Here is a 12,250-nt window from a genome sequence, read left to right as displayed (position 1 = left end):
ACTTCGTTTAATTGGGACAACATGCCGTTTAATCGGAACAGGAGACCGCAGCACTGGAGATTACCCTACAATTGTCTCAGACCGTACCACGTGGTTCGGTCGGATTTCGGGAGGTCACAACCATAAAACAATTAGCAGTCACCTGTTTATTGGGCTTTTCTGTTAGTGTAATCTATCATAAGCAGATAGTAAACTCGATCTTACTGAATTTGCGATAATACCGACAGCGAGAATTCTGTGGGTTATAATGATGAAATGTGTTTACACTTCCATGGAATCTTCAATCATATAAAAAAAGATAATTTTCAGAATCTTCTCTTCATTCCTATTTTTAAAGCTTCATAACTTGTTACTCCGTTCTCACTTGCACGTATCGTGTTACTTGCAATTTGTGTCTGTGCTATGTTCTTTGTTATTGATTGCTTATCTTTTTACTGTTTTAAACTTTAATCCCCACCCACAAATGTCAGTAAACAGATGTGTCAACTAGTTGGTATGTACATATTACAGTACGTATTAGTTATTCCGATTTTCACGTATATTCTTCCGATTTTCACGTATCATTTAATTTTTTAATTGGTAAGGTAATAAAGGATAAATTTGAGCTTTACTTTTATAGCCTGTGGATAATATTCCTCCTATTTTTGCTAATTAGAATTGCTGTTTAATAGAATTAAAATTCAATTCACAAACGTGATCACAATCACTGGTACTTACTACACATCGTATAGTGAACGGTACTTTACTATGGCGAGTCCATCGTAACAGGCTTTTATTGTAGAGTGAACCAATTGTAAAGCAGCGGTCCATTGTATTTTAAACTATTTACGTGAAACTTCGGATAATTGGGGCAGCCGCTTAATCGGGCCAAAATGCACTAGTCCCGATGTGTCCCAAATAACCAGAATCGACTGTATATAAATTAATGTAAGTTGTTTTAAATATGTATTCATTCGGCCTATTACATTCGCTTCTTCACTCATTTCCATTTACCATAACTCTCATTCACTCTCTTTTGCTCTTATACTGGGTTGTTATTTGTTATTTGGTTTTTAGAAGCATTAGCAACTAAGGCCATATTGCTCCAGGGATATGCAGTGGTCATTCCTTGACCTTTCCGCATCCTCCGTATTTGGTGGTCACGGGCTCGAGCCCCGGTCCAATCAAGAAGCGTGTGCTACGCACTGCTGCATTTATACTGGGTTACTCTCCTTCACCAAAACTAACATTCATTCCCTTTTACTATAATGCCTTTTTCATACCATTCAATGTCCAGCCCTTTCACTCAGCCTGTCATACTCTTTCATTCTACATTGCATTCCCTTGCTACTAGCTTACTATTATTTTTCAGCTAAGCCATTTCCCTGGCTGCCTGCACTTCTCCCCCCCCATACATGGTTACTTATTTGGTGTTGGGCCTCCAGGTTTCTATACATGGTAGGATGGTCCTAGGGGTACCCTGGTCAAACTCATGTATTAATGATCTTGGTAAAACAACTCCCACCATACTCCATTCAACGCATCTTGTGGTCTTCCGTCAAAAGGATGTCAGAAGAATTTTGACGAATCATCATACTAAGAAAGCTTCAGGTCTTGAAGGTATTTCTTCACTTGTTCTCAAAACCTGTGCTCCTGAACTTAATCCTGTTCTTTGCCGCCTTTTTTTTCACTTTCTTATTCTTTCTTATTCCAAATATTTTCCTTCTGCTTGGAAATTTGCTCATATCCAGCCAGTTCTTAAAAAGGGTGACAAATCCCTCCCATCCAATTATTGTCCCATTGCAATTACTTCTACTCTTTCTAAAATAATGGAGAAATCAATTAATTGCCAATTCTTAAACTATCTAGAAACCTTCCATCTGATCAACAATTGCCAGTATGGATTCTGCCGGTGTTGATCCACTGGTGATATTCTGGCTTATGTTACTTATTTATGGACAAATTCGGAAAAGTTCAGTGAAACGCAAGCAGTTGCTCTTGACATCTCAAAGGCTTTCGATCGTGTTTCGCATAAAGATCTTCTAAACAAGCTTCCATCTTATAGTTTGCAAAATTTTTTTTTTTTTATTATAATTGGTTATCCAGTTTTCTCTCTCACTAAGGGTGATGGTAGATGGCTCTCTGTCTTCTAACTTCTCTACTAATGTTGGTGTCCTCAAAGTTCAGTTTTTTCCCCCACTCTTTTCCTCTTTTATATTAATGACATTCTTCCACTGACTGAAAATCCTATCCACAGTTTTGCTGATGACAGCACGTTGCATCCCACTTCCCAGTTTTAGAAACCTTGCCCTGCTCAATCAGCTTCAACTTCTCAAATATCTGCTACCAATTCCTTAAATGCCGATCTCCAGTGCGGCAAAGACAACTTAGTTGATTTCAATCCTTCTAAAACTCAGTCATGTCTTTATTTATCCCTGAGCTCACATCTGGTGAGTATGGGCTTGGCACACCCAGGATCCTGAGCCAGATATCATCATTCTTCTCTTTCTTGGTGATTCCCTTCTACTTCTCTCTCTCGCTTTCTCTCTCTCTCAGGGTAACTCAGAATTTTTTTTTTTGGCTGGTGCAGCGTAAGCCTCGGGCTTCCTTGCACCATATGGCTAATAATAATATCTCTCAAAAAGGATTCTTCTGCTCCTACATTTATCTTTGGTGATATTCTGATTTCCAGGCATGATGATATATTTTGTTTGGGGATCACCCTGACTTCTAATCTCTGTTGGCACAAGCACATTACAAATATTGCTTCCTCTGCATCTAAAAAACTTGGTTTTCTCTTTCGCTCTCGGTGTTACTTTTCTTCCAAACAGCTGTTCACTCTGTATAAATTGAAATCTACCCTACCATGGAATATTGTTTCCACATCTGGGGCGGTGCCCCCAAAACCTCTCTGAGGCATCTAGAATACATTCAGAAGAGGGCAGTTAGGTCAATTAATGACTCATCTCTAAGAGTCTCTCCACTCCGTCTCATAGATGATGTACTGTTTCTGCTGCATGCCTTTTCTACAATTTGCTTCTACAATTCCCGCTCTTTCTTTCAAAACAGTCCGAACACATGCTGCCACTAGCCACCATCCATTTACTGTCAATTTCAAACTAACGGAACCAACTTTTCATCTTCCTTGTTTATTCATTCAGCTCCCGTTTTCTGGAACAATCTTCCTTCATATGTATTTCCTGAAAATTACAGTCTATAGAAGTCCAAGTCTAATGTCAACAAATATCTTCTTTTGTCTTCTCAACCTCCAACCCATATACGGTACTAAGTACTATAGGTTCTAATACCTCTCATGTTTTCATAAAAAAAAAAAAAAAAAAAAACTGTCACATACTAAATGAATATTTTTATTTCATTATATGTTTACCAGGTCTGGGTAAAATGAATTGACAGACCTGGTAAAAATATCCTTTTGTGCCCCCAATTAATCTTGTTGCTCCTTTTTGTACCCTTTCCAAGAGATCTATGTCCTTAAAATGAGGTTTCTAAACCTATATGCAATATTCCAGATGTAGCTCAACTATTGCCTTATACAATAAGAATAATCATATTTTTATTCCCTGCCAGCAATGTTCCTGTGTATTTGTTTGCTTGTTTTCATTTTTTATGGCCAAGTAAGAGTTCCTATATCACTGACAAAACTCCATTGACTTCTAGCAGCTTGCTTGCACTACTCATTTATGAATATTAAATGAACAGCTATATTTATTATAAATAACAATGTATTTATATACTGTACTTGTTTTATACCCATTTATATTATCCAAAGTCATTTTATGCAGGATTTTGTTGGTAATTTTGGTACCCTCCTTCCCTTTTCCTTGCTATTGTATGAAATACAGTAAACCCCCACTATTTGCGGGGGTTATGTTCCTGAGAAATGTCGCGAATACTGAGTTATGGCTCCCATAGTAATAAAGGGGTTCCGTTCTAAAGTATGAAATATACATATAAGAAAAACTAGTCTAAAATTTTGTCTATGTATGTATTATATGTACCTCATAATAATACTATGTACATAGACAGTACATAGTGAAATGCAAGCATATGGCATCGAAATGAAAATAAGAAACAATTTAATATTAAATGTAATATATATTAGAAATTTCAAACAAATCTTTCAAACCAGCGCCTTTGCAAGCAAAAAAGTTATCCCGCTAGTGCTATCACCAGTTTCGCTAAAGTGTTGATAAAGGAGTTTTGCCTTTTCACGAATGATGAGTGAACTTAACGGAATTTTATTTTGAGTTCACTCTTCTATCCACAGATTTAAAGCTTTTTCCATTTTTTTTCTAATTTAACATCACGAGTTACAGAGCAAATTTTGGAAGCAATTAGCGCATTTTCACGGACACTAAGGCGGATTTTTTTTGATTGATTGTACCGTTGACTCATTGATTTTATAATGTTTTGCCACTGAGGAGACACTTTCACCATTAGAAATTTTGTCTAATAACTCAATTTTATTCGCTAATGTCATCACCTTCTTTGATATTTTCACATTTCTCTTGTTATTCGCAGCCATATTTTTGTAGGGGTTAGAAAGAACTTGTCCACAATAAAGTCACTTTGTTCCGTTAACACACTCGAAAAAGTCTGTTTTACACTGCAAAACGGTAGATGTATCCTTTTTGTAAGCATATCAATTTATAAATTGATAAATTTATTCAATTTATAAGGATTAGCGAGAAACATCCACGCTAGCGATTTTGTCACCCCTCTCCCCCTACCCACCGAGTGCTGTTTTGACCAGGAAAGATAATTTTAGCCACACCCATGTTTTTTTTATGGCGGAAAATATTCACGGTGCTTTAAAATTCACATTTTTTTTAGGTTTCATTTTATATTAAATCGGCGATCGCGAATACGCGAAACCGCGAATAGCGGGGGCTTACTGTAGTTGTCTTCAGACTTTGGTTCAGGAAGCATAACAGTACTTTTCTGTGGTCTGTGTGCCCCAAACTGCACAGCAATATTATGAACTTCAGGAAATTAGTATTGGCAAATGAAGCAAGTGTATACAGAATCAGCAAAAAAAAAATAACAATAAAAAAAAACTTTCTGCATCACCTTTTTTTTTGTTAGTTGTTGGTGCATCGGCTTCTGTGGCAATATTGCACCTCCCAAGGCGTTTGCATTTTCTACTCTGATCCAAGCCCAAGGCAGGATTCGAACCCGCCACCTTTGGGTTGCCAGGCAGGCACTTTACCCATCTGGCTAGCCCAGTTGGCCTCTGCATCACCTGTCCATCCTCTCTGATAATCAGACTATCCTCTTTCAACCATACTTCCTCAATTTAAATTTGTACTCCCATATCTGTTGTCTCAGAAAAAATAAGGATGCCATCAACATTTAGCTTATTCAATCATTCAAGGCCTTAAAACTTCTCACAGGCACCCCAGCAGCTCACATCTGGTGAGTATGAGCTTGGTACACCCAGGATCCTGAGCTGGAGTCATCATTCTTCTCTTTCTTGGTGATTCCTTTCTACTTATCTCTCTCTCTCTCTCTCTCTCTTTCTCTGAGGTAACATCGGAAATTTTTTTTTTTGGCTTGTGCAGCATAAGCCTCTGGCTTCCTTGCACCATATGGCTAATAATAATAAAATAAAAATAATAAAATAAAACTGCCAGATGCTGCAAATTAACAGTAAGAGTACCCATTACTAATCTCATTGCCCTTCTCTGTACCCATCCCAAATGACTGTAAACAGTCAAGGTCTCTCTTTTTAATATTTCTTCCTACCATTTTTAGTCTTGATTCTTCATTCAAAACTGGATACCTCATTACAAGCATTATAGTGGTGTCCTAACTTGGGTTACAAAAAATCTCATCACTTTGTCTGTACAGAGACAGTTTTTCTTATGCAGTCACTGAATGGTTAATCAGGAACCTCTGACAAGGAATATAGTGTTCAGTAGGGTCCCACTGCCATTCGAACAAGATACTGTTCAGCAGCACACTCAGAATTTGGGGGGGGGGGGGGGGGTAAGACTTGCACATTCACATTGGTAGCTTTTGTAAGTATCAAAACATAATACAATTATATAAAACAAAATGTTCTTATGGGACTTTATCTCCTCATGGATGCACCTGCCCGACCTTATCAATACCAGAGGGCAGCAAGCACAGATCAGATCTTCGGATTGTGGTGGGATGAGCTGCAGGTTGTCAGCAACCATTAGCCTATGGGATCTTTTTTTGTGCTACCAACAATGTCTAACCAATATGCTAAAATGCGCCCCTATTATAAATTTTGATAAAAATGCTGCAAAATCATAAAAAAAAAAAAAAAAAAACAATGATGAAAGCTGATAGTATTTGACATACAGTAATTCAATAAACTTTTAAAGTTATTTCCTGCTTTGTCTCTAGAAAAAACATTAGTTATTAACATGTTAGGTCCAAATAAAATAACTGTAAAGCTGATACCATGATATCAAAAAAGGGTAACACATATGTCTATGTAATAAACAGATCCGATGTACATACTTTATTTTTTTTAAATGCTGACCTCACAAGGTAGAATTCGAATGTGACCGCCTGCCTTACTCCTGAGATATAAGAGATAGCATAAAAAAATCCATTTTATATTTTAGCATCATCACTGAGTAGCATTAGCATTAGTAGAGGCATTTGATGCAAGAAAGCAAGCTTATGCAGCATCAGCCAAAAAAAATAAAAAATAAATAAAAAAATAACCACTTCCACTTCACCCCTCTGTTCCTTCAAAATACCTGTCCAGCTGAGTCTTAAACTTATTTAGGCTATCAACTTCCACGACAAGGGATGGAAGTCTATTCCACTAACCAACCACCCGCTGGCTAAAGGCAAATTTCCTCACATCTATCCTACATCTGTCTTTTCTCAATTTGAATTTATGCCCTCTCAGGTGATTATTCTGAGCAAGAGGAAGAATTCCATCAGCATTGAGGATGCTCAAGCCATTCAAGGCTTTATACACCTCTATCAGATCACCTCGCTGGTGCCTAGTCTCCAGACACTGTAATTTGCAAAACTTAAGCCTTTCTTCGTAAGAGCACCCCTTTGTTCCATTCACTAATCTTGTTGCTCTTCTCTGTACTCATTCCAGCATCTCTACATCCTTCTTGAAATGAGGCCTCCAGACCTGTATATAGTACTCTAGGTGTGGCCTGACCATTGCCTTATACAAGGGAATAATCACCTCCTCATCACTGCTAGAAAAATTCCTATATATCATCGACAATACACCATGAGCTATTCTTGCAGCCCGTCTGCACTGCTCAGAAAACTTCATATCTGCCTGCACAACCACCCCCAGGTCCCTTTCATTCTCTACCACTGTCAGTGTAGTACCACAGAGTTGATATGTTGCTCTGGGGTTGCTGTTTCCCATATGTAGTACTTTACATTTGTCAATGTTAAACTTCATTTGCCACCTCGAAGCCCATCTGCTCAACCTTTCCAGATCCTGTTGCAGTAGCATAGTGTCAGTAGTGTCCTTGAAAACCCTGCCAACCTTCATATCGTCTGCACAACTTGGACATTAAGCTTGATATACCATCATCAATATCATTTATAAATACAGAAAACAATAATGGACCCAATACTGAACCCTGAGGGACTCCACTAATAACATTAGTCCACGATGAGCAGTGTCCATTGATTACCACTCTCTGTCTTCTCCCCCTCAACCACCCCTTTATCCATAGCAGCAATTTGCCTCCAATGCCACACTGCTCCAATTTGTGCAGCAGTCTTCCATGTGCAACAGTATCAAAAGCCTTTCTAAGATCCAAGTATATAATATCAAAGTTATTCCCTGCATCCAGTTCTTTTGTGACTGCATCATAGTATCCAATCAAATTGGTCAGGCAAGACTTCCGCTTAACAAAACCATGCTGTGTCTGAGCTATGACTGAAGTCTTGTCTAGATGATCCTGCAGTGCTTCTTTAACCAGAGCCTCCATTAATTTTCCAGGAACAGAAGTTAAACTCACAGGTCTATAATTACTTGTGTCAGCCTTTGATCCTCCTTTGTGAATTGGGGTCACATTTGCACATCTCCAGTCCATGGGTACTTCCCCTGAGTCCAAGGAAACTCGCATAATTATGGCTAAGGGTTTGCTTACTTCCTCTGCTGCTTCCTTTAATATAAGTGGATAGATCCCATCCACCCCAGGTGCCTTTCTTGTATTTATCTTCAACAATTTCTCCTCCACTTTACTCTCAGTTATTATAAGATTCTCTAGCTTACTGCCAGAGTTGAATACACCTCTGGCATTCCCCTCGCTGAATACCTCCTCATGTGTGAATGTCGATGCAAAATATTCATTCAGTTTGTTAGCTACCTGAGCAGGATCACCAACAGCTGAACCATCGATATCAAGTGGACCAATCTGATTCATCCCCTTTCTTCTAGAGTTTACATAAGTAAAGAACTCTTTGCTGTTTTTCTTTGCCAAAGATTTCTCGTAATCTGCCTTCGCCTGCCTAACCTCCTTTGTAACTTGGTTACAGATCAACTTGTATCTATCATAGGCTTCTCTGTCACGTGTTAATTTGTATGTATCCCATGCATTTTTCTTCTCTACCATATGTCTCATTAGTTCATCTGACATCCACTTAGGCCTAAACCTTGAACATATTTCTTAGTTGGTATGTAAAGCCTAGTAGCTTCCAAGATAAGTTCTTTGAATGCTTCCGATTTTGAATTTGTTGTTGGTAACATCATCAGTTGGTCCCACTGTATAGAGTTTAAATACAGTCTCAGTCCATCGTAGTCGCCTTTACGAAAGCAATAACCCTTCCCTTTACCCCTAATGGTAGTTACCTCTTTGAGTAAATCCCACTTCAGCACACTGTGATCACTGCCACCTAGTGGTTCATTTATCTGCAGATTCTTAATGCATGAAGAATCACTACTGATAATCAAATCAAGAGTATTACTCCCTCTAGTTGCCTCCCGAACATGCTGATGTAGAAAACAATCATCCAATAAATCCACAAAAGCCTTGCTAGTGTGTGAGTGACCAGCCCCCAAATTCCAGTCAATATCTGGGAAATTAAAATCCCCCATTATAAGACTCTCTGATTTACTGGTCCACTCTATTTTCTCGTACAGTTTCTTATTATACTCATCAGTCATTAGGCCTATAGCACACTCCTACTCTCAATTTTGATCTACCAATGCTTATGTCACACCAACCTGACTCGACACTGCACTGTCCAGCAATGTCGACTGGCTTCACTTCCTTGGATTTTATGCATTTCTTAACTAATCGCATAACCCCTCCTCCCTTCCTACCCTGTCTATCCTTTCTGTAGACATTGTACTCCCCAAATTCCAGTTCTGCATTCCTTATATCTGTGTGACACCACGTCTCTGAAATCCCCACAATATTTGCCTTTGATGTTTTGAGCAATACCTCAAATTCATCAAATTTATTTACTAAACTCCTAGCATTGGTGTACACGCAAGTATACATGCATCTGTTCTTTTTCTTAGCTACCCTAACACAACCTATGTGTTTATTTGTACCCCAGTGATTCCCAGCAGTCTCTGAACTATCCTGCATCTTATTTTCCAGGCTGCGGCTCATTCCAATAGAAGCAGTACAAGAATCACTTTCACCTCTGCCAGTGGCTACTGTTAATCTATTAGTCCTTGTATCCCCCCCAACTAGCAGTTTTCCGACCCACCTAACACTGCCTCGATAGCATCAGCAAACATTCTTGCACCCTTTCTATTTAAGTGTATCCCATCCCTGTAGAAGCAGTCTCTCCTGTTAACAAGTACAGACCAGGCTGAAAAAAATTCTACCCCTTGAGCCTTGCACAATCCTTCCAGGGTCGAATTGATCGACAGGGCTCTCATCATATACTCCCTCCTATCGGGTCTGGGCAGAATTGCAGACACTTTCAAATTCAACCCTAATTCACGGCTTTTTTTCAACAGTGACCTGTACTTGTTAAGTAATTCCGCCAGTCTCCTACTCTTAATATCATTAGTGCCAACGTGTACAACTAGATCACCTTTTGTGCCCTTAAAAGATGATATCCGCTCTACAACGTCATCAACATCTGCCCCTGGCAGACATACCCTGATACTGTTCCACCTACCCTTTTTAAAACAAGGATAGTAAGAAACAAGTAATAAGCAAGAAGAAAGCAAGTAGCAAGGATAATCTTAATGGGGCTCACATCTGGTGAGTATGGGCTTGGCAAACCCACGGTCCTGAGCTGGATATCATCGTTCTTCTCTTTCTTGGTGCTTCCCTTCGATTTCTTTCTGTCTCTCTCTCTCTCTCTCTCTCAGGGTAACTCGGGAATTTTTTTTTTGGCTGGTGCGGCATAAGCCTCAGGCTTTCTTGCATCATATGGCTAATAATGCAAAAGGTCAGGGGAGGGGTAGAAAGAAAGCGGAAAAATGTTTCATTGGCCCTGGGACAATGTACAATGACACCCAACATACTTTGCCACACAGAATACACTGCCCATTGTTTAACTATTGTTAGTATTTTAAGTATGATGAAATGGGATATGCTTTAGGGAAGTATAAAACGAAATTCTTTATCTTTAGCTTCGCTTACTTGAAGCAACTCTTGCACGTTCGCAACGGCTATTTGTTGTTTCACCTGGCCCATCAACTCTTCCTTTTGCATACCAGTCATTTTGCCTCCCTGCAATGAATCCATGCTAAGGACTTCTTGATCATCCAGCGATAACTGAGTTCCTTACACAATTATAGCAAAAACAAAAGAAAAAAAAATATATATAGATATATACAACTTTTATTATAAAAAGAACGTATACAAAACGTTCACAAACCAAAGCATGTGTCTTTGCAGAGAACACCCCCTACAGACCATAGTAAGAAACAAGGGCCGGACTTATCACTATACGAAAAAAGAACATTATCCAGGTGTCCATTAATTAGTTTCTGAGCATAATTATTTGAAATTATCTCCGAGAAACCCCTCAAACCGTCTGTAGGTGTTCTTGCAAGGATATTTTGTCTCAGTATAAATTTATAAAACCATCTTAGAAAAATATACAGAAAAAAAATGAATTCCCTATGATAAATAAAAAAAAAACGTGTCATTTACATCAGGGGTTCCCACCCTTTTTTCCCCTCTGACCCCTTTAGAAAACGCATTTTTCCGGCATGGGCTCCTCGCAATACAAAAAATATACACGTTTTCATTTTAATGAATGAATTATAAATCTGCTAATAACAATAACTAGGGGACTTCGCCCCCTGCTCACCCCCCACGCACGCTTTTCTACGTAAAATGTAGAGATATACGGAGTAAGTGAAATCTTTTCTATGTAAAAGACACCTATCGAAACGCACCGGTCGATATCTAATCAGCAAATGACCTATGTAATTACACCGATGAGCCAAACACATGACCACCTACCTAATATGATGTTGGTCCTTCACGTGCAGCCAAAACAGCTCGTACCCAGCAAGGCATGGACGCTACAAGATTTCTAAATGTGTCTTATGGTATCTGGTACCAACACATAACCAGCAGATCCTTTAACTCCTGTAAGGTCCGTGTTTGAGACGTTGCAGATTGGAGTTGCTGTTCCAACACAAACCACAGATGCTCGATGGGCTTGATGTCTGGGGAATTTGGAGGTTAGGGCAATAGGGGAAAGTCTTCCTCATGTTCCGCGAACTAGTCTCGAACAATCCGGGCGGTGTGGCATGGCGCATTATCCTGCTGAAAGACGGCACCGCCAGAGGGGAACACCGTTGGCATGAAAGGGTGTACCTGGTCAGCAATGATATTTAGGTACAAAGTACAAAGTGTGTTGAGGGTCAAACGGCGCCAGGAATTTCTCCCATCTCCACGAGTGTTCGCTGTATCGAGGGACAGTACTCTGTCAAAGCCAGAGATTTAAAAGTGTGTGGATCATGTGTTATGTAGTATGTTGTGCCCATTGTTCTTCTGGACTATTGGCCGTTGGGCCTCTGATGGGACCCGACGTTGTCCGTATTATGCCAAGGAGGAGGCTGGTCAGGTGTACCCTGTAATTTTCTGTACTCTGGCAGGTCCCGCCGCCTAATTTCCTGGGATTTCAGTGGCTGGGTCCCAAAAAAAAAAAAAAAAAAAAAAGATAATTGCGGTTGTATTTTTGCAAAATCACTGTTAAGAGACAGTATGTGGGGTTTGTTCGCTGAAATGACTGTGGGGTTGTAGGCTAAGATGATAAATTCTAGAGGCCTAATGGATTGGGCAATAATTTTGATGTTAAT

The 12,250-nt window shown here is 39.3% G+C and overlaps 1 protein-coding gene across 1 annotated transcript in view; it reads right to left on the bottom strand.

Moving 5' to 3' along the window:
* LOC150091373 (mitochondrial import inner membrane translocase subunit Tim13-like) overlaps positions 1-10,732 on the bottom strand; it is a 30,366-nt gene extending 19,634 nt beyond the window's left edge. Inside the window, exon 1 of the mRNA XM_090383536.1 lies at positions 10,575-10,732. Within this exon, the coding sequence (XP_090239662.1) occupies positions 10,575-10,679 (105 nt within the window). The 5' untranslated portion in view covers positions 10,680-10,732. The remainder of the gene's footprint in view (positions 1-10,574) is intronic.
* Positions 10,733-12,250: the final 1,518 nt, after the last annotated feature.

The sequence above is a fragment of the Mastigoproctus giganteus genome, chromosome 1 (genome assembly GCF_048544385.1).
Source record: "Mastigoproctus giganteus isolate SK-2022 chromosome 1, ASM4854438v1, whole genome shotgun sequence".
In the NCBI taxonomy this organism is placed as follows: domain Eukaryota; kingdom Metazoa; phylum Arthropoda; class Arachnida; order Uropygi; family Thelyphonidae; genus Mastigoproctus; species Mastigoproctus giganteus.
Note: the sequence above shows the minus strand (reverse complement) of the source record. Positions and strands in the feature narration are given on the sequence as shown.